Below are 23,430 nucleotides of genomic sequence, written 5' to 3'. Positions count from 1 at the left end.
CTGGAACTCAATTCCATGGATGTCTTGTTGGCACAAAACAAGATGATTGTAGCACAATTAGCAGCCCTAACAAAGAGGGTGGAAGCAAGCCAAGTCTCGGCTATCCAAGCTTAAGCACCACCACAAGAAGGAGATGCAGCTGAATGTGAATGGGAGCAGGCAAACTATGTGAACAATCCCTCTAGACCACCATATGACCCAAATTCAAAGACATACAACCCAGGTTAGAAGAACCACAAAATTTTGGGTGGGGAAACCAACAAGACCGCAAACCATACCACTTTAACCAATACAACAACCACAATCCTAACCATCAATCAAGCAACAACAGACCCTATCACAACTCACAAAATACATCATATCACTCTACACAACAAACACACAACAACTACCACCAAGATACATCAACCCCACCATGCAACCAAGTGAAACCAACAGCAATTTCTCAAAATTGGAGGCTGCCATAGCATAATTGTCAGCACAACTTACCAGAACTATCTCCACTTTTTTAGAGAGACAACTACAGGCTGAAAGAAAGATAAAAGCAAACCAAGAAGAGTTCAGATCCAACATAAAGAATTAAGGGACAACAATTTCAAAATTGGAAGCATAAGTAAGGAGCTTGTCTAAACAAATACCAATGCCTACACATACATTTTCCAGTGATAGAGGAGAATGTAAGGCCATCACACTAAGAAGTGGAAGAGTTGTAGAAGAAGCAACCCCAGGCCAAAGCAACCAAGAAGAAAAAGCTGCAAAGGAACCTGAAACCAAGAAAGAAGAAGAGACGCCTACACCATTCTCACCAAAGCAAGTCCTGAAGCCTTATGTGTCAAAAGCACCTTACCTACAAAGGCTAAGAAAGGATGGGAAAGACAGCCAATCCTCTAGATTTCTAGAAATCTTCAAGAAGCTCCAGATTAATATACCTTTCGCTGAGGCACTAGAGCAAATGCCACTCTATGCCAAATTTTTGAAGGTGTTCATGACAAGAAAAAGGAACTGGGGTGAAAAGGAAACCATAGTGCTAACCGAGGAGTGCGGTGCCATCATACAAAATAATCTTCCTCAAAAGATGAAAGATCCTGGGAGTTTCCAAATTCCTTGCATCATAGGTGATATCAACATTGAGAAAGCATTGTGCAATCTGGGGGCCAGCATCAACCTCATGTCTTTGGCAATGATGAAAAGGATTAGGATTGAGGAGGCCAAACCAACTAGAATGGCACTCCAATTAGCTGACAGAACATTCAAATTCCCCCATGGTGTAATGGAGGATTTGTTGGTGAAAGTAGGGGAGTTCATCTTTCCAGCTGATTTTGTTGAGCTTGATATGGAAGAAGAGGCCAACACATCAATCATTCTAGGAAGACTATTCCAAGCTACTGATAGGACCATAATTGATGTTCAAAAGGGGAGCTAGTCTTAAGATTGCATGAAGAGAAGATGGTCTTCAATGTCTTCAAGGACATGAGCTACCCCAAGGAAGCCATTGATGAATGCATGATGGTGGATACAATTGAAAACTTGGTTCAAGGAGTCCTAGAGGAAGAACAATGTGAAGAAATCAAAGAGCAAGATCAACAAGTCTCATGTGGTGAGCCACCACTAGAGATTATGGATGAACCAATCATGATGGACAAGACAAACAAAATGGAAGTGGAGGCACCAAAGTTGGAGTTGAAAACTCTGCCTTTGATAAACCCCATTTGTACGGTTTATCTTGTATTGATTTTAGGGGATTTTATGACCTTTTACCCACATTTATTCAATGAAATAGCATAGTTTTGTGATTGTCTCCTAATTTGTGCTTAGATGTAAAAACATGCTTTCTAGACCTTAAATTAGCTAAATTCAATTCACCTTTGATTCCACTAGATGCCTTGATATGTTTGTTAGTGATTTCAGATTGAAAAGGCTAGGAATGGATCAAAGGAGCAAAGAGGAAAGCATGCAAAGTGGAGAAATCATGAAAAGTCAAAGAAGTTGAACTTGCCCATGGACGCGCGCGCGCACCTGGCGCTCGCGCGCACCTGCGAGTCACCCCATGGACGCGTACGCGTGCTGTGCGCGTACGCGTCGGTGCCGTTTTATGTTTTTTTAATGAAAATGTGGCCAACGAATTCTGAAGGGTTGTGGGGCCCAATTGCAACCAACTTTGGCGCCAAAGATGCTATTTAAAGCCAAGGATTGAAGAGAAAAGGGAATTCCAATCACACACACTCACTAGGATTAGTTTAGAGGTAGTTTCTAGAGAAAGAAGCTCTCTCTTCTCTCTAGAATTAGGATTAGGATTAGGTTTACTTTTTAGATCTAGGTTTTAATCTTTGCCTTCTTCTACTTCTATCTCTAAATTCTTTGTTGCTACATTCATCTTCTTCTATTCTTTTGTTGTAATTTCCTTTATGTTGTTCTTATATTTTGTTGTAGATCTAGTATTGTTCCTTCTACATTCTTCTAATTCAATAAGAGGTAATTCATAATAATTGTTCTTCTTTGCTTTTCTATTGTTGATCTCTTGCCTTTGTAGTTAGATCTCTCTTTAATTCTTGCAATTTATGTTGTTTACTTTTATTGCCTTTTATGTGTTTGTTGAAATGCCTCTTCTAGATATAGTATAGATTTTATTCCTCTTGGCCTAGGTAGAGTAATTAGTGACTCTTGAGTTATCTAATTCTTTTGTTGATTGGTAATTGGAGAGATTGCTAATTGGTTTGGAGTGCACTAAAGCTAGTCTTTCCTTAGGAGTTGGCTAGGACTTGTGGCTCAAGTCAATTCATCCACTTGACTTTCCTTTATTTAGTAAGGGTTAACTAAGTGGTAGCAATGAACAATTCTCATCACAATTGAGAAGGATAACTAGGATAGGACTTCTAATTTTCATACCTTGCCAAGAGCCTTTTATAGTTGTTAGTTTATTTTCATTGCCATTTACTTTTCATGCTTCTTATCCAAAACCCCAAAACACATTTCTAACCAATAACAAGGCACTTTATTGTAATTCCTAGGGAGAACGACCCGAGGTTTAAATACTTCGGTTTATAAAATTAGGGGTTTTTTACTTGTTACAAACAATTTTTTGTATGAAAGGATTATTGTTGGTTTAGAGACTATACTTCGACGAGAATTCATTTGGAAAGTTTTAAACCGTCAAAAATCCGTTCATCAAAATGGTGCCATTGCCGGGGATTGCAATGGTGTTGTGTTATTAGTTATTGTATATATGTGAATATTGTGAATATGTTTGCTTTTTGCTTCTTTGTTAGTTTTTAGTTTGTTCTCTTTAATTGTTCCTATTTTTTTATTTTTGCCCTTTCTTGCTACCATGAATTCTCACTTTGGCTATGAGTGTGATTACAACTATGTTGTAGGTGATGAGAACTTCAATGAGAATGTGTATCAAGGATGGGACAATCAAAGGTGGGAGGAGCCATATGCATATGATCAATCTTCATGGCAACAACCTCCACCAATGCACTATGAAGAAGAGCCATTCTATGATGCATACCAATCCAATGGCTATGGTGACTCACCTTGTGACTTCTAAGAACCACCACCATACGCCTATGAGTCATATCCTCAACATGAACCTCAACCACACTCACAAGCCTACTTTCACCAAACACCTCCATATGACCTTGATCCATATCCACCATACCAATCACCTTTTGAACCACATGAGCCCTACATGGAACCACCATTCCAAGATTACTACTCCTAAGAACTACCTTCCTATAATGAACCCTTTCTCCAATATGATGAACCCTTCCATCCACCCCAACCTCTAATGGATGAAACCCTTGGTGTTCTCCTTCAAGGACAAGAGGAGATGACAAGGGATGTGCAACAATTCATGACCGCCTTAGATGAGGTGGTAAACCGGCTAGCATCCCAACTTTTGGACACTCAAGGAACTCCCATGGCTCCATGTGGAGAATCTAAAGAGGAGCATAGCTTAAAGGAGAGATTGGAAACTTCGATGGAAAAGGAGGAATGCTACTTTGTGTTAGAACAATTGGAGGAACCTATGACCATTGAAGAAAAGGAAGAAGTGGTTGAAGACTTAGGAGATGCAGATCCTCCATGGGAACCTAGAGTTATAGAAAACTCCTCCAAGAAGATTGAAGTTGATGTTGAGGAGGAATGTGCACAACCTCCAAGGCATATCCCATATGAAGACTTGGAAGGAGTGAAGCAAGAATTGAGTTCCCTTGGTGATGAAGATCATGCATCCAATCTTCTTGGTGAAGAATCCTTTGAATTTGAAGAACTTTCTCCTAATAAATTTGCAAGTGATATGGAGGTAGATTTCTCTCGTCCTCCCATTTATGATTTGACTGATGGAGAGGAGTGGGATGAAAATGATGAACAAAGGATTGAAAGTGAAGAAGTTTATGAAGAGGTGGAGATTGACAATGAAGCAAACAAGGGAGTAGAGCTTGCTAGCACATTGAAGACACCTCTCCCCAAGCCACCACCATCCATTCTCTCATTCAAGTGGGTAAATTCCTTATACTTAAGCTTTGTTATTCCCCTTGAATATGGTTTGCTTGAGATGGATGGTCAACTTAGAAAAATTAGTGGCTTTAAGAGTAAAAAGGAGATGGTTAGTGGTTGGAAGCATCATTCTAGGTTCACTATGGTCACATGTCCAAAGCTTGATAGCAAAGGTTGGTGTAGAACTAGAGTGCATGGGTCTAGAAGGATGTTTGGTCACTTTATTGAGAATTCACCTTGCACACCACCCACATGGACTAATGATAATCAACTTGGAGATGGGTGTGAAGACAAAATATGGGATCCAGGAACACATGAGGATCAACATTGGGAGCCCATGGTTTGTGAAGAACTCCATCAAAGTTTGGAGATATTAATCTTGAATGATGGAGCTTATTGGAAGTCCAAGCATTGGTGGAAGTTCCAAGATGAATTCAAGCACAAGCCACCTTGATGAGGAGCTCCCCATAAGTCCAACTTAAGGACAATAAACAAAAGTGCTAGGTGGGAGACACCCCACCATGGTAAAATCTTTTCATTTTCTCTTTTGTACATATTGGTAAAATTAGTTCAATTTCTTGTTTTTATTGGTTTGTTGAGTTTATTTGGTAGTTTAGTATGTTGAATAAGGTTTTATGGTGTTTTGGTAGCTGTTTGGATGTTTGGAATGCTTGGATTGGTGCAAGAACATAGAAAATTTTTGAAAAAACAGAGCACCATCCACGTGTACGCGCTCTGCGTGCGTACGCGTGCATCAAGCATTTTCGACCATCCACGCGTGCGCGCCATGTGTGCGTACGCGTGGATTGAGAAGTTCCACATTCCATACATTTTCCAGAGAGTTGTGCCTGCGCCGCGCCAACGTTGTGCCTCTAACACAAACCTATTCGCGCGTACGCGCACATGACGTGTGCGCGCCACTCTCAAAATAAGACATCGACGCGCGCGCGCCATACGCGCGTACGCGTGGATTCCCTTCCTTCACTACATTTCTTTTCTTCTCCTCTTTCCATTTCTTTCCTTCCCCTCTCTTCTTCCCTTCTTCTACTCCTCATCCAACACTTCCAAACACCATTGATAACCATTTATTTTAATTAGTTAGTTAGATAATTAGTTAGTTAGTTAGTTAGTTAGTTGGTTGCTTAGTTAGCTTTAGTTAGTTTTCATTCTATTTTCTCTTTTTCATTATAAGTGTTGGATTATTATTCTTGCTTACCACTACTTGCTGCTGGGTATTAAAAAGGGTTGTTTTCTTAACATCACTATGTTTATAATCTTTGTTGGATTCTATGATTGAGGTTATATGTTGCTACTTGGTTTTGAATTTTTCATGCTTACCTTTTGAAAATACCAAGTGATGAGAATTGACTTCGAGTTTGTAACTCCTCTTGAATTGCATGATTTGGCCACCATGTAATTTGAATCCTTTTCCTCGATTAGGCAACCTCTTGATGGATGATGTTGTGCATTTACCTTAATGCATTGTATTTTATGATCATATGCATCCATATGTGTTTGACTTGAATGCTTTCATGCTTCTTTAATGCTTATTTTACCTTACAAGTTCACTTAGAGCATCTCAAGCACATTAGGATTATTGAAGTGCATGCTTCTTTTGTGACATCGCCCTTTTATGCTAATGTGTGTTCTAAACCGCCCAATTTAGAATTCACATACCTAATATTTCCTAATGTCACACTAATTCACTCACTCAATTCTAGTGATTTACCTCACTCCAACAATGTATGCTTCCTTGCTTTTATATCTTCTCATCTTATGGTGTTCGCTTTTGTTTTTCATGAATGATGCACCGTAAGCAAAAATGGAAGCAAGACTAAGAACACGCAGCGATCCGGAGAGTCGCCATACCCCCTTGCTCATCTTTGGATACACCGAGGACGGTGCAAACTTTTAAGTGTGGGGAGGTCGTCCGATTGTTCGGCGATCTTGGGTGACAAGTTTCTAATTCCAACACTTTTTGCATTTCATTTTAGGATTTTTGTTGTATTTTCTTATTTTTTGCATATACACAATAAGTTTAGTCAAAATAATGAAAATTTTTAAGATTTCTATCTATAGGGCACCAATTGATTTGAGTGAAAACTTTTCATAGAACTTGCTTGAATTATATATCTTGTGGATCATGTTTTTGAGCTAAGAACACAAGCAAGTGAGTTTTGAGCCTAATGGTGTGGTTACATCTTATAACCACTTATTTTTCCTTCTTGTGTGCATTATTCTCTTCCTATGATTGTAATCTTTGATTTGTTTGATTCTTTATGTCCATTATTTTGTGTATTCATGCATTTATATGATTGAGGCCATCATTTCATTTAACTCACTTACCCAAATAGCCTTACCTTTTATCTTCCTTTGTTAGCCAACTTTGAGCCTATGCTTAACCCACTTGTTCTTATTTTAGCTCATTACAAGCCTTAAAGCGAAAAACAATAAAAGTCCTTATTTGGATCTTTGATTAGTTTAGGCTAGTGTGTGTGAGTATCATTCAAGTGTGGGAACCTTGGGACATTGGGGGAATAAAAAGGTAGTTTTGTATTTTTATTGAATTTATTGGGAATTGGGTAATACTCATGTATTGATCAAATATAAAATCTTATGCATTGATGCTCTTGTATATAGAAAGAAAAAAATGAGAAAAACAAAAGAAAAAGAAAAGAAAAATAATAGTGAAAAGAAAAGAAAAAAATAGAAAAAAGAAAGAAAAAGAAGAAAAATAATAAGAAGGGGACAAAATGCCCCAAAGCGAAGCTCAATAAAGTCAATGCATAAGTGTTGTGAAATGAAAAGGGATGCATGAGTATGTGAAAAAGTGAGGAATGGGTAGTTAGGTTAGAACTTAATTGTATAGGATGTCATAGGCTAGGTGGGAAGTCTAAGCTTATCAAAGATTCAAATTTTAAGCTCACTTGACCAAATATGCATCCTACCTTGACCCTAACCCCATTACAACCTATGAAAAGACCTCACGATATATGTATGCATGCATGAAATATTTGTTGATTGTTAGAAGAAAACCAAATCTTGGAAAGCATGATTAGGGGAGAATTGAGAGAATCAACCCTAAACACTTGAGCGAATAGAGTGCAAACACTACCGGTGAGGGTTTGAGGCTCAATTACATGTTTTCACCTATGATCATCTCTTCTCATGCAAGTTTGTAAAAATATTTAATAACTCAATTCAATTGTGGATTAGACTTGTTAGTCCTTAGCCCTTGTGCATATATGCTTCTTGGGAATTGATTTATTTTGACCAAGCAATTGCATTCATTTAGATAGTTGCATATAGGTAGATTGCATTTGATTAGTTTCCATTGAATAAATGCCATGCCCTTTACTTCATTCTTGGTTTAAGCATGAGGACATGCTTGGTTTAAGTGTGGGGAGGTTGATAAACCCCATTTGTACGGTTTATCTTGTATTGATTTTAGGGGATTTTATGACCTTTTACCCACATTTATTCAATGAAATAGCATAGTTTTGTGATTGTCTCCTAATTTGTGCTTAGGTGTGAAAACATGCTTTCTAGACCTTAAATTAGCTAAATTCAATTCACCTTTGATTCCACTAGATGCCTTGATATGTTTTTTAGTGATTTCAGATTGAAAAGGCTAGGAATGGATCAAAGGAGCGAAGAGGAAAGCATGCAAAGTGGAGAAATCATGAAAAGTCAAAGAAGTTGAACTTGCCCATGGACGCGCGCGCGCACCTGGCGCTCGCGCGCACCTGCGAATCACCCCATGGACGCGTACGTGTGCTGTGCGCGTCCGCGTCGGTGCAGTTTTATGATTTTTTAATGAAAACGTGGCCAACGAATTCTGAAGGGTTGTGGGGCCCAATTGCAACCAACTTTGGCGCCAAAGATGCTATTTAAAGCCAAAGATTGAAGAGAAAAGGGGATTCCAATCATACACACTCACTAGGATTAGTTTAGAGGTAGTTTCTAGAGAGAGAAGCTCTCTCTTCTCTCTAGAATTAGGATTTGGATTAGGTTTAGTTCTTAGATCTAGGTTTAATCTTTGCCTTTTTCTACTTCTATCTCTCAATTCTTTGTTGCTACATTCATCTTCTTCTATTCTTTTGTTGTAATTTTCTTTATGTTGTTCTTATATTTTGTTGTAGATCTAATATTGTTCCTTCTACATTCTTCTAATTCAATAAGAGGTAATTCATAATAATTGTTCTTCTTTGCTTTTCTATTGTTGATCTCTTGCCTTTGTAGTTAGATCTCTCTTTAATTCTTGCAATTTATGTTGTTTACTTTTATTGCCTTTTATGTGTTTGTTGAAATGCCTCTTCTAGATATAGTATAGATTTTGTTCCTCTTGGCCTAGGTAGAGTAATTAGTGACTCTTGAGTTATCTAATTCTTTTGTTGATTGGTAATTGGAGAGATTGCTAATTGGTTTGGAGTGTACTAAAGCTAGTCTTTCCTTGGGAGTTGGCTAGGACTTGTGGCTAAAGTCAATTCATCCACTTGACTTTCCTTTATTTAGTAAGGGTTAACTAAGTGGTAGCAATGAACAATTCTCATCACAATTGAGAAGGATAACTAGGATAGGACTTCTAATTTTCATACCTTGCCAAGAGCCTTTTATAGTTGTTAGTTTATTTTCATTGCCATTTACTTTTCATGCTTCTTATCCAAAACCCCAAAACACATTTCTAACCAATAACAAGGCACTTTATTGTAATTCCTAGGGAGAATGACCCGAGGTTTGAATACTTCGGTTTATAAAATTAGGGGTTTGTTACTTGTGACAAACAATCTTTTGTATGAAAGGATTATTGTTGGTTTAGAGACTATACTTTGACGAGAATTCATTTGGAAAGTTTTAAACCGTCAAAAATCCGTTCATCAACCTTCTAACTTGAAGTATGCTTACTTGGGTGACAACAACATATACCCACTGATCATCAACTCAAGTTTGGATGAACAACAAGAAGAGGAGCTAATCCAAGTGCTAAAGCAACACAAAGATGCCATTGGATGGACACTTGCGGACTTAAAAGGGATCAGACCTTCAATGTGCATGCACAAAATCCTACTCGAGGAAGGTGCAAAGCCCTCAAGACAGCAACAGAGAAGGCTAAACCCAACAATGAATAAAGTTATCCAAAAAGAGGTGTTAAAACTTTGGCAAGCAGGGGTGATCTACCCTATCTCTGACAGCCCTTGGGTGAGCCCTGTCCAAGTGGTTCTTAAGAAGGGATGGATCAATGTTGTACCAAATGAGAAGAACGAATTGATACCTACACGGACAGTGACTGGCTAGCGTATGTGCATTGATTATAGGAAGCTCAATGAAGCCACCAGGAAGGATCACTTCCCCCTATCTTTCATGGACCAAATGCTAGAAAGACTTGTAGGACATGAATATTACTGCTTCTTGGACGGTTACTCTGGCTACAACCAAATAGTTGTAGACCCCAAGGGCCAAGAGAAAACTTTCTTTACTTGTTCTTATGGAGTCTTCGCTTATAGGAGAATGCCTTTTGGATTATGCAATGCACCTGCAACATTCCAAAGGTGCATGCTCTCCATGTTTTCAGTCATGATTGAGAAGTTCATAGAAGTTTTTATGGGCGACTTCTCTGTGTTTGGGGATTCATATTCTGATTGCCTACACCACCTCGCCCTGGTGCTAAAGAGGTGCTAAGAAACCAACTTGGTTTTAAACTGGGAGAAGTGCCACTTTATGGTAACTGAAGGGGTGGTTCTTGGTCATAAGATCTCTAAAAAGGGTATAGAAGTGGACAAGGCAAAGGTGGAAGTAATTGAGAAATTGCCTCCACCATGCAATGTCAAGGCAATTAGAAGCTTTTTGGGACATGCTGGATTCTATAGGAGGTTTATTAAAGATTTTTCAAGGATTGCTAAACCTCTCAGCAACCTACTTGTTTCAAATACTCCCTTTGTTTTTTATAGAGAGTGTATGTTAGCATTTAATGAACTTAAAAATAGACTTTTCTCTGCACCTATTATAGCAGCACCTAGCTGGGACCTACCCTTTGAATTGATGTGTGATGCATTTGATTTTGCTATTAGTGCTGTTCTAGGATAGAGGAAAGACAAGCTAGTACATGTTATCTACTATGCTAGCAAAGTTCTCAATGAGAATCAAAGGAACTACACCACTATAGAGAAGGAACTTTTAGCCATAGTCTTTGCTTTTGATAAATTCAGATCATATCTTATTGGCTCTAAAGTTACTGTTTTTACTGATCATACAGCCCTTAAATATCTGCTGACCAAGCAAGAATCCAAGCCTAGGTTGATAAGGTGGGTCTTGTTACTTCAAGAGTTCAACATAGAGATAAAAGATAGAAGTGGGGCAGAGAATAAGGTGGCTGACCACCTATCAAGAATCGCACATGAAGAGGATGAAGCACAGCAATTTGAAGTGAATGAAAACTTCCCTGATGAGCAGTTGATGATGATTCAAGAAAGCCCTTGGTTTGCTGATATAGCCAACTTCAAGGCTATTGGGGAGTTGCCCACCAACATCAACAAGTACATGAGGAGGAAGCTACTCAATGATGCTAAACACTATATCTGGGATGAACCCTACTTGTTTAAAAAGGGTGTTGATGGAATCTTGAGAAGGTGTATTTCACAAGAGGAAGGGCAAGAAGTATTGCGATAATGCCATTGATTTGCATATGGAGGCCATTTTAGTGGAGAAATAACTGCAGCCAAGGTGATGCAATGTGGGTTCTTTTGGCTAACAGTATTCAAAGATGCAAAGGAATTAGTGTCAAGGTGCAATGAATGCCAAAGAGCTGGCAATCTACCCAAAAAAATGAGATGCCACAGCAGTTCATCCTAGAACTTGAGTTGTTTGATGCATGGGGAATTGACTTCATGGGTCCTTTTCCTACCTCATACTCAAACAAGTACATTTTAGTGGCAGTGGACTATGTATCTAAGTGGGTGGAGGCCATTGCAACCCCAACAAATGATAATAAGGTAGTGATGAGCTTCCTTAGGAGGAACATCTTCAGCCGATTTGGAGTCCCAAGAGCCCTTATTAGTGATGGAAGAAGCCATTTCTGCAACAGACCATTACAAGCCCTCCTCATGAGATATGAAGTGAAACATAAGGTTGCAACACCTTATCACCCTCAAACAAGTGGACAGACAGAGGTATCCAATAGAGAGTTAAAAAGAATTCTAGAAAAGACCGTGGGAGCTTCAAGAAAGGACTGGTCAAAAAGGCTGGACGACGCTCTTTGGGCATATAGGACAGCCTTCAAAACAACGATTGGGATGACCCCATATCAGCTGGTGTATGAGAAGGTATGTCACCTACCCTTTGAGCTTGAACACAAAGCCTTCTGGGCGCTCAAGCTACTAAATTTTGATAGTAATGCTGCTGGGGAGAAAAGGATCTTGCAACTGTAAGAATTAGAAGAACTTAGATCTCAGGCATATGAAAATGTCAAAATCTACAAGGAGAAAGCAAAGAAATGGCATGACCAAAAGATAGCAAGAAGAGAGTTTGTGGAAGGTCAAAAGGTGCTGCTATACAATTCAAGGCTCAGGTTCTTCCCAGGGAAACTTAAGTCAAGATGGTCTGGACCCTTCACAATCCTCAAGGTGTTTTCCTATGGGCATGTAGAGCTTATGGAAGACAAGACACAAAAGAATTTTACTGTCAATGGCCACAGGCTAAAGCACTACTTGGGGGACTCTTTGGAAGAGCAAAGAGTGAGCTACAACCTCAACTAAAGATGGAGGAATGTCAAGCTAATGACATTAAAGAAGCGCTGGTTGGGAGACACCCCAACACTCATATCCTTTTGATTTCATACTTTCTAGAAGTAGTTTAGGATAGTTAGTTTAAATAGTTTAATTTCCAGTTAACCTTTTTAGTTTTCTGCTTTTCATAAATAGTTGTGGTAACTTAGGGAGTTTAAAAGTGTTTGTTAGTTAGTGGATATATTTTCACTGGAAGTGCAAGGTTGCTGGGTTCACTCATTAACATTGATTGAATTGGGCTGCAAATCTAGCTAAAGAGCTAAGTTTGGTGTGGCCACTAACCCACTTAATTTAGTCTTACAACCACTGAATGGATTAACTTTGAAAGTAAGCCCAAAAATTAATTTTGGTGTGGGCCACCACCATATGATGTTCGCATAGCTAGCCAAGCATGTTCTTAGTTTGAATGCATTAAATAAATTGGTTAGACATGTAAGGCCACTTTAATGTGTTCGGAAGGAGTTAGAGAAGAAAGAATGTAAAAGAAGTGAATTTATTTCACCCTTATGAACACATTAAAAATCCAATGATAAACCCAATTTATTAGATGCAAAGAAATTAAGTTTGGTGTCCCAAGGGACACTCATCAAATGAATTTTGATTGTATGTTATAAAAGGGGATATAAAGAGGTTCTTTTCACTAATGGGGTTTTCAGTTTTCAATTTCATGAGATAGAATGGGGCCTACATGATTGATGGCTCACTAAGAGAAAGAGTCAAAGTGTACCTACACTTTGGAACTCAAAACATGCAGAGAAAAGGGTTTGCACCTCTTCCCACACTAAGCGCCACTTCCCAAGTGGGAAAAGGTTGAATTACTTTTACTTCCCACCACACCCCCCTTCCAGACTGCATCTTTCCCTCATATAAAAGCTAAACACTTTCCCACCACTCTCCACACTTCAATCCTCAAGTTTCACACGCGAAAGAACCTCCACACCTTCCCTCTTCTCCCTTTCTTTCTCTTTACTACCTTCTTTTCTTCTACTTGATTAGGGACAATCAAGTCCTAAGTTTGGTGTTATAGAGCAAACCTTTGCTTTGCTCTTCGTTCCCTACTTTTTCTTCCAGTTTCCTCAACCTTTCAAACCTCTTCTATCACCCCAATGGCACCACCAAGAGCATCATTGATAAACCGCTATTTTATGATTCATATTGTATTTAATTGTGTAGTTTTATCAAGTCTTCACCCACTTATTCATATGATTTGCATGTATTTACAATTCCTTCCTAAAAATATTCTATGATTGATAACTTGCTTCCTAAAGACCTTTTAGCTGTATATTTTTATCTTCCCTCACACCATTCGATGCCGTGATCTGTGTGTTAAGTGTTTCAAGCTTCATAGGGCAGGAATGGCGTAAGGAATGAAGAGAAAGCATGCAAAAAATAGAAGGATCACAAGGAATTGAGGAGATGACCAGCGAGGAGTCATGCGGTCGCATGGCTCACGCGACCGCACGAAATGGAAGAAATCAGAGTGACGCGTTCGTGTGCCTGACGCGACCGTGCGGACTGGAAGCTGCACGAATGACGCGAATGCGTGGACGACGCGCACACGTGGTACGAAAAATGCTGAGTGACATGATCGCGTGGACAACGTGGCCGCATGACGTGCACAATTTGTAGAATTACAAAAGTTGCTGGCAGAAATTCTGGGCCTCATTTCAACCCAATTCTCAGCCCAGAAACACAGATTAAACTTAGGGAACATGCAGAGACTCAAGGGATCACTTCAGACTCAATCATTACTCACAATTTTAGGTTTTAGATGTAGTTTTTAGAGAGAGAGGTTCTCTCCTCTCTCTTAGGATTTAGGATTAGGATTTCAATTAGGATTAGGATTTATTTCTTTTTCATCTCAGGTTCAATGTTCTTTTTATTTATTTTCTCTTTTATTTGTTTAATGACATTCATGTTATGATTTTCTTAATTAATACACATTTGAGGTATTTCAGACTCATGATTGTTTTCTTCTATTTATTATATAAATAATTTAGATTATTTACTATTGGCTTTGATTAATTAATTGGTGACTCTTGAGTTATCAAACTCATCATGATTGATAATTATTATTCTTGCTGATTAATTTAGATCCCTATAACTCTAGTCTTTCCTCAAGGAGTTAACTAGGACTTTAGGTATTAAATTAATTTGTCCACTTAACTAACCTTCATAGTTAGAGGTTGACTTAGTGGGAGCAACAGTATAATTCTCATCACCATTGATAAGGATAACTAGGATAGGACTTCCAGTTTTCATACCTTGCCAAGCGTTTTACTAGTTATTAATTTATTAATTCCCTGTAATTTATTTCTCTTGTTCAAAACCTTTTCAAAACCCAAAAACACTATTTTGCATAACCAATAATAATTCATACTTTCCTGCAATTCCTTGAGAAGACGACCCAAGGTTTGAATACTTTGGTTTATAAATTATATTGGGTTTGTTACTTGTGACAACCAAACGTTTGTAAGAAAGGACTTTTGTTGGTTTAGAAACTATACTTGCAACGGGAATTTATTCTGAATTCTAGACCACGCAAAAGTTCTCTCTTCAAAATGGCGCCGTTGCCGGAGAATTACAAACGTGTGCCTTATTATTAGTTATTGTAAATATTTTCCTTTTACTTGTTTATTTGTTTTTGTTTTTCCTTCTTATTTCTGATAGCTACTATGAATTCTCACCCCTCTCGCTTTGAGTTTGGTTCTAATTTTGTTGAAAGGAATGGAAGCTATAATAGGAATATGCATCAAGGTCTAAGCAATCAAAGATGGATGGAGCCAAGAGGATCTGATCAACCCTTTAGGCAACAACACCTTCCAAGATATCATGGACGAAGACCACTCTGTAATGCATACCAGGATGATAGATATGGTGGACCCCCTTGTAGTTACCAACAAGCCCCATCATATGCCGATGAACCACCTCCTCAACATAGCTTTGAACCACCACACTCACAAGCCCCTTTCTACCATTCACCTTCAGATGACCCTAATCCTTATCCACCACACCAACCACCATATGAACCATACCCAGAACCACCACCTCAATATTCACCATCTCCATATCCTTATCAAAAAGAAACACCTCCATATTATGGACCTATTTTCCAAAAAAATGAACCCTCCTATCCATCCCAAACCTCCATGGAGAGCACACTTGCCTCTATCACTAGTCTCACCTCTACACTCCAAAATCTTATATCCCGTATGGACCAACCCTCGACCTCCAATGTTCAACCCTCAAGCTCTAGTACACTTCCATCTCAACCACAGAATGATCTTTCCATCCCATCACCACCATCCATGGAAGAGCACCCACATCCATCAATCCAAGAGCAACATAATCCCAATGATGCTATTGACATGGAACAAAAGAGAAGGGATCATCTTCGCGAATCCATACTTCATAAGGAGCTAGAGGAGGCACTAAAGGTGAAGGTAGAAGAGACCTTTGCAGATGAAGGAGTAGTTGAAGGTAGTTATCATAGAAAAGAAGCCATCAAGGAGGAATACAATTTCATATTTAAACACCTGGTTCAAGCAATAAATCGATTATCTTTCTAACATTCGGACATTCAAGGAACTCCCATGGCTTCATATGTAGAATCTAATGAAGAACGTAGCATGAAGGAGACACTAGAAACTCCAGTGGACAATAAGGAGCGTGATTTTGTACTGGAATAAGTGGAGGAAGCCAGAATTATTGAAGAAAAAGGAGTGGTTCAAGACTTATGTTGAACCTCCATGGGAAAGTCAAGTTATAGAGCCTCCTTCAAAGACATTTGAAACTGATGTTGAGGAGGGTGTACAACCTCCAAGGTATATCATGGTTGACGACTTTGAAGGGGATGATCAAGAGATGGATTCAATCATTCAGGAATTTTTATCTACATTTGAATCCTCTCCCATTGGACTTGACATGGAGATTAAAGAAGAAGAAGAAGCACAACCTCCCATGCCCTTGGTGAACAATGAAAAAGAAATTAAATCAGAAGAAAGCTACCAAGAGGAAGAGGTTGAAATTGAAGAAGCTTGCAAAGAGGTGGAAGATGTCGAAAAAGAGCACAAGGGAGTGGAGCTTGCACGTTCATTAGAAACACCTCCCCCTAAGTTGCCATCATCCTTCACAACATTCAAGTGGGTGAAATTCATATCCCTCAGCTTTCTAATTCCACTTGAATATGGGCTACTGAAGACGGATGGTCAACTTAGAGCTATTTGTGGCATTAAGAGTAAGATGAAGATGGTTAGTGGTAAGAATTGTCCTGCAAGGTTCATTATGGTTGGAAGCTTTGAGTTTAAATGCAAAGATTGGTGTAGAGCTCAACTGAATGGGTCTAGGAAGTTGTTTGGCTGCTTCAGTGAGAATTCAGACTGCTTGTCACCCGAATGGAACACTAATGATCAACAAGAAGACGGGTGCAAAAGCAAGGTTTGGGACCCCAGAATTCAATCTAGAAATCAATACTTTTGGGGCCCTGTCAATTGCTTTAGCTTGCTTGAAGGCTTTCTGCGCCTAGTTTGGGATCCCGGAGGCTGTGGGGATTCTAAACATTGGTGGAGATTCTTGGATGAATACAAGCACAAGCCGCCATAACAAGAAGCTCACCAGAATGTCCAACTTAAGGACTTTAACTAAAAGTGCTAGGTGGGAGACAACCCACCATGGTATGATCGCTCCTCTTTTATTTTAGTCTGTTTTTGAATTTTGTTTGAACCTGAAATTTCTACATAACATTCATTGCATTTTGCATTCTGCATACTGCATAAAAAAAAGAGAGAAAGCACGCGATGCGACAGCGTCGCCGACGCGTCCGCGTCATAGGTGCGTTGGGAAGAAAACAAAATTGAACAGAGAGTCATGCGGAAGCGTAGCTGGAGGCGTGCCTTTGGCACAAATTGGTCCATGCAACCGCGTCGATGTTGCGTCCGCGTCATGTGGGAAAAATGCCTCCCACGCATCCGCGTCACCCACGCAAACGTGTGCCTCAAAATCGATGTAAAAAGGGTGTATGGCCAAAAGTTGAGCTAGAATTGGGCTGGAATCATTCTAGAAGCACAAGCCCTACCACGCGAACGCATGCCCCACGCGTTCGCGTCGTTTTTTGAAATATGGCCATTCACGCGATCGTGTCACCCAGGCGAACGCGTCACCCCAGCTTTTTGGCAAAAATGCATTTAAATAGAGAGTTGTGCGTACGCGAGGCTGCTCTCACGCCACTAGCACAAATCGAGTCACGCGTCCGCGTCACTTGAATTTCTCGCAGCCCACGCGATCACGTGCACCACGCATCCGCGTCACAAGCGGCGCACATCTTATCCAAATTAGCCAAATATCTATCTTTTTCTTCCCCATATCTAAATCTTTTCTTTCCCTCTTATTTCTTTCTTCCTCCTTTCTTACTTTCATTTTCTTTTTCATTGGTGTTAAAATTCTCTTCTTCAACTATTGCATCTTTTCTTGAATTATTCTGGTGCTTCATGACTTGTTTTATTCTGATTGGGTATTATTATTCATAAGTCAATGCTAATTTTTATAATACTGATATTCCTTTTGCATTGTGTGCACTTATTCTATCTTGCATTACCGCACTTATTCTATCTTGCATTACCCACACTCTCTTTCCCATTGTTGCAACTTTTTGCACTGTTGATATGCCATATGCTTTTATTATTTTCAAACTTGCATGTTGTAGCTACCATGTAATTGAGAACTTTATTATTTGGCATTAACAAACCCATATTTTATTTATTTTCTTATCTTTATTTCTGGGTTACTTTTCCTCATTTTCCTCTTCTTTCAGGATGACCACCGAGAGGAAGGGAAAAGGAAGAACTTCTATATGGGGAGACAGGCGAGTCAATCCACACAATCTGTAGAGAAAAGGCATTAGTTGGAGCAGCCTGTCCACTTGCACATCTTAGAATTGCACCGGGGACGGTGCAATCTTTAAGTGTGGGGAGGTCGATACCGATCTCTGTGGGTTAGTCACTTTCTTCTCAAACACCAATTCTTGTTTTTTTCATTGTTGCATTTGCATGTGTATTTGCATGTTTGATTGCATACTTTACCATCACTTGGTTGAAGTAATATTCTCTTTTTCAAGAAAACTCTCTATAGTATTTCACTAATTTGAATTAAACTTTTATTAAAACTTGTTTGAAGAAATATTATATTGGAACATGATTTAGAGCTCGAACACACAAAACCAATGAGATTTTGAGCCTACTTGATTGGTTGCATTTTACCAACCAATATTTTATTTTTGCTGTGTGTTTTTCTCTCTAAAATTGTGATCTTTGTCTTGCTTAATTCTATATTTCCATTATTTGATGTATGCATGCACTTATATGATTGAGGCCTTGTTTCACTGAGCTTACATACCCATATGGCCTTACCTTTCATTATCCTTTGTAAACCAATGTTGAGCCATTTTACCCCTTTGTTCTTTACTTTAGCACATCATTAATTCTAAGCGAAAAATAATAATGTCCTTAATTTGAATCCTTGATTAGCTCAGACTAGTGAAAGTGCTCATGAATTAAGTGTGGAGAAAGTGGGTTTGGAAACGTTTAGTTTGATAATTGAGTATGTTAGACTCTGTGTGAAAATGTAAAAAATGTTAAGAACATGTTTATGCATTCAATACATTAATCATATGCATTGAAAAAAAAGTGAAAAAAATAAAAGAAAAAAAGGAACAGAAAAATAAAAAAGGGGAGAAAATGCCCCAAAGTGAATGGTGAAATCAATGCATATGAGTTATACTTAAATTTAGGATGCATGAATATGTGGTAAACATAATTAATGGGTAGTTATTGATTTTATATTATGATTACATGGATTGTTCTAAGTTAGGTGAAAAGTTTATGTTAATTAAGGATTCAGATTTTAGTCCACTTGCCCAAATACAATCCTACCTTGACCCTAACCTCATTACAACCTTTCAAAGACCTCTTGATTTGTGTATTGGTGCATTAAATTTTTGTTTATTGTTAGATGAAGAGCAAGCTATAGAAAGCAAGATTAGTAGAGAATTTAGAGTGATTGACTGATGAGCGGATAATTTATACGCTTTTTGGCATTATTTTTAGTATGTTTTTAGTATGATTTAGTTAGTTTTTATTATATTTTTATTAGTTTTTATTTAAAATTCACTTTTCTGGACTTTACTATGAGTTTGTGTATTTTTCTGTGATTTCAGGTATTTTCTGGCTGAAATTGAGGGACCTGAGCAAAAATCTGATTCAGAGGCTGAAAAGGACTGCAGATGCTGTTGGATTCTGATCTCCCTGCACTCGAAGTGGATTTTCTAGAGATACAAAAGCCCAATTGTCGCGCTCTCAATTGCGTTGGAAAGTAGATATTCTGGGCTTTCCAGAAATATATAATAGTTTATACTTTGCCCAAGCTTTGATGGCCCAAACCGGCGTTCTAAATCAGCTCATGAATTTTGGCGTTTAACGCCGGAACTGGCACAAAAGTGGGAGTTAAACGCCCAAACTGGCACAAAAGCTGGCGTTTAACTCCAAGAAGAGTCTCTACACATAGATGCTTCAATGCTCAGCCCAAGCACACACCAGGTGGGCCCGGAAGTGGATTTTTATGTCATTTACTCATCTTTGTAAACCCTAAGCTACTAGTTCTCTACAAATAGGACCTTTTGCTATTGTATTAGGGAGATCTTTCGATCATGTTTTTATGATTGAACCCTCTTTGGGAGGCTAGCCATTTGGCCATGCCTAGACCTTGTTCTTATGTATTTTCAACGGTGGAGTTTCTACACACCATAGATTAAGGTGTGGAGCTCTGCTGTACCTCGAGTAGTAATGCAATTACTATTGTTCTTCTATTCAATTCAGCTTATTCTTGTTCTAAGATATCACTTGTTCCTCAACTTGATGAATGTGATGATCCGTGACACTCATCATCATTCTCACCTATGAACGTGTGATTGACAACCACCTCCGTTCTACCTTAGATTGAGTGGATATCTCTTGGATTCCTTAATCAGAATCTTCGTGATATAAGCTAGAATTGATGGCGGCATTCTTGAGAATCTGGAAGGTCTAAACCTTGTCTGTGGTATTCTGAGTAGGATTCAAGGATTGAATGACTGTGACGAGCTTCAAACTCGCGATTGTGGGGCATTAGTGACAGACGCAAAAGAATCATTGGATTCTATTCCGACATGATCGAGAACCGACAGCTGAATAGCCGTGCTATGACAGAGCGCGTTGAACATTTTCACTGAGAGGACGTGACTGTAGCCATTGACAACGGTGATGCCCAACATACAGCTTGCCATGGAAAGGAGTAAGAAGGATTGGATGAAGACAGTAGGAAACCAGAGAGACGGAAGGGACTAAGCATCTCCATACGCTTATCTGAAATTCTCACCAATGAATTGCATAAGTATCTCTATCTTTATTTTATGTTTTATTTATCTTTTAATCATTAATCCTCCATAACCATTTGAATCCGCCTGACTGAGATTTACAAGATGACCATAGCTTGCTTCATACCAACAATCTCCGCGGGATCGACCCTTACTCGCGTAATGTTTATTACTTGGACAACCCAGTGCACTTGCTGGTTAGTTGTGCGAAGTTGTGATAAAGAGTTGAGATTGCAATTGAGCGTACCATGTTGATGGCGCCATTGATGATCACAATTTCGTGCACTAAGTTTTTGGCGCCGTTGCCGGGGAATTAAATGTCCTAACTACAGTTTCGCATTTGTTCCCTGCAATAACAGTGCCAAGTTTTGATCCGGCAACAACACCAAGTTTTTGGCGTCGTTGCCGGGGATTGTTTGAGTTTGGACAACTGACGGTTCATCTTGTTGCTTAGATTAGGTATTTTTCAGAATTTTTAAGAATGAATTCTAGAGTTTTAAGGTGATGTTTTTATCATCACCAAAGCTGATTGATTCTCATTAATTTAGCTCTTGAATGTAATGTCCTGCTGAAGCTTAGCTAGCCATGTCTAATCATTTTAGACTAATGCTTTAGACTAACATTGCATGATTCCTGGAATTCTTATTAAAAATTTTGAATCTCTTTATTTTCTTTTCCATATAATTTTTGAAAAAACACAAAAAAAAATTATAAAATCTTAAAACCAAAAATAATTTTATGTTTCTTGTTTGAGTCTAGTGTCTGATTTTAAGTTTGGTGTCAATTGCATGTTTCTGTTCTTCTTGCATTTTTCGAATTCATTCATGTGTCTTCATTGATCTTCAAGTTGTTCTTGATGATTTCCTTGTTCTGATATTTAAATTCTCTTGTCTTGTGTGTTTTGTTGTTTCTCATATGCATTCTCATCTTTAAATTCATGCATGCATTGTTTATTTGATCTTAGTTTCATTTTGATTATTCCTCATTATTAAAAATCCAAAAAATTTTTAATTTGTGTCTTTTCAAGTCAATAATACAGAGAATTGAAGATTCAGAACATATAGCAGAGGAATTACACAAAAAAGGCTAGGCGTTCAAAATGCCCAGTGAGGAAGGAAAACTGGCGTTTAAACGCCAGCCAGGGTACCTGGCTAGGCATTTAAAGCCCAAAAGGGTAGTATTTTGGGCGTTAAACGCCAGAATGTATACCATTCTGGGCGTTTAACGCCAGGATGGCACAAGAGGGAAGATTTTGTTTTTAATTCAAATTTTTTTCAAGTTTTCAAAATTTTTCAAAATAAAATCTTTTTCAAATCATATCTTTTCAATCATATCTTTTCAAAATCAATTTCTTTCCATTTTTTCAAAAATACTTGCTAACAATTAATGATTTGATTCAACATTTCAAGTATGTTGCCTTTTCTGTTGAGAAAGGTTTAATGTTTGAATCATATCTTTTCTTGTTAGCCAAGTCATTAATTTTAAAAAGTCAAATTTTTTTAAATTGTTTTTCAATCATATCTTTTCAATCAAATCTTTTTAAATCCATAATTTTTCAATCATATCTTTTTAATCACATCTTTTTTAAAATAGTTTTCAATCATATCTTTTTGATTTCTAATTTCAAAATCTTTTTCAAAAATCACTTTATTTCCCTCCCAATCATATTTTTCGAAAATCATTCTTCAATTTTTCAAAATGTTTTTAAAATCTTTTTAATTTATTTTCGAAAATTTCTTTCCCTCTTCTCACATCCTTCTATTTATGGACTAACACTCCTCCTCAATGCACAATTCGAACTCTATCTTGATAAGTTCGAATTCTTCTTCTACCTCTTCCTTCTATTTTTCTTTTCCTCTGACACCTCAAGGAATCTCTATACTGTGACATAGAGGATTCCATACTTTCTTGTTCTCTTCTCTTTCATATGAGCAGGAGCAAAGACAAAAGCATTCTCGTTGAGGCTGACCCTGAACCTGAAAGGACCTTGACGCGAAAGCTAAGAGAAGCTAAAGCACAACTCTTTGTAGAGGACCTAACAAAAATCTTCAAAGAAGAAGAACCCATGGCAGCCGAGCACAACAACAATGCCAACAATGCAAGGAAGGTGCTGGGTGACTTTACTGCACCTACTCCCGACTTCTATGGGAGAAGCATCTCTATCCCTGCCATTGGAGCAAACAACTTTGAGCTTAAGCCTCAATTAGTTTCTCTAATGCAACAGAATTGCAAGTTCCATGGACTTCCATTGGAAGATCCTCAGACTTATGCTATTCCCTTTTGCTGTAAGAGACAGAGCTCGGATATGGTTGGACTCACAACCTAAAGAAAGCTTGAACTCTTGGAAAAAGCTAGTCAATGCCTTCTTGGCAAAGTTCTTTCCACCTCAAAAATTGAGTAAGCTTAGAGTGGAAGTCCAAACCTTCAGACAGAAAGAAGGTGAATCCCTCTATGAAGCTTGGGAAAGATACAAACAATTGATCAAAAAGTATCCTTCTGACATGCTTTCTGAGTGGAGCATCATAGGTATCTTCTATGATGGTCTGTCTGAACTGTCCAAGATGTCATTGGATAGCTCTGCTGGAGGATCTCTTCATCTGAAGAAGACGCCTGCAGAAGCTCAAGAACTCATTGAAATGGTTGCAAATAACCAATTCATGTACACTTCTGAAAGGAATCCTGTGAACAATGGGATGAATCAGAAGAAAGGATTTCTTGAGATTTATACTCTGAATGCCATATTGGCTC

At 38.4% G+C, this 23,430-nt stretch overlaps 1 protein-coding gene and 1 non-coding gene across 2 annotated transcripts; one reads left to right on the top strand and one right to left on the bottom strand.

Annotated features, from left to right (window-relative positions):
* The first annotated feature begins 640 nt into the window (after positions 1-640).
* Positions 641-1,423, top strand: LOC112805511 (uncharacterized). Its single transcript, XM_025847886.1, has one exon. The coding sequence runs from the start codon at positions 641-643 to the stop codon at positions 1,421-1,423; it is 783 nt and encodes a 260-aa protein (XP_025703671.1).
* Positions 1,424-23,081: 21,658 nt separating this feature from the next.
* Positions 23,082-23,189, bottom strand: LOC112700499 (small nucleolar RNA R71). The gene has a single exon (XR_003153408.1). It is a non-coding gene; the product is annotated as a small nucleolar RNA R71 (small nucleolar RNA).
* Positions 23,190-23,430: the final 241 nt, after the last annotated feature.

The sequence above is a fragment of the Arachis hypogaea genome, chromosome 6 (assembly GCF_003086295.3).
Source record: "Arachis hypogaea cultivar Tifrunner chromosome 6, arahy.Tifrunner.gnm2.J5K5, whole genome shotgun sequence".
Classification (NCBI taxonomy): Eukaryota; Viridiplantae; Streptophyta; class Magnoliopsida; order Fabales; family Fabaceae; genus Arachis; species Arachis hypogaea.
The sequence above is the reverse complement of the archived record's forward strand: the minus strand, read 5'-3'. Positions and strand labels throughout refer to the sequence as shown.

What these genes read in the sequence shown, in the direction of transcription:
- LOC112805511 (XM_025847886.1), top strand. Translation starts at nt 641, where the DNA reads ATGCCTACACATACATTTTCCAGTGATAGAGGAGAATGTAAGGCCATC.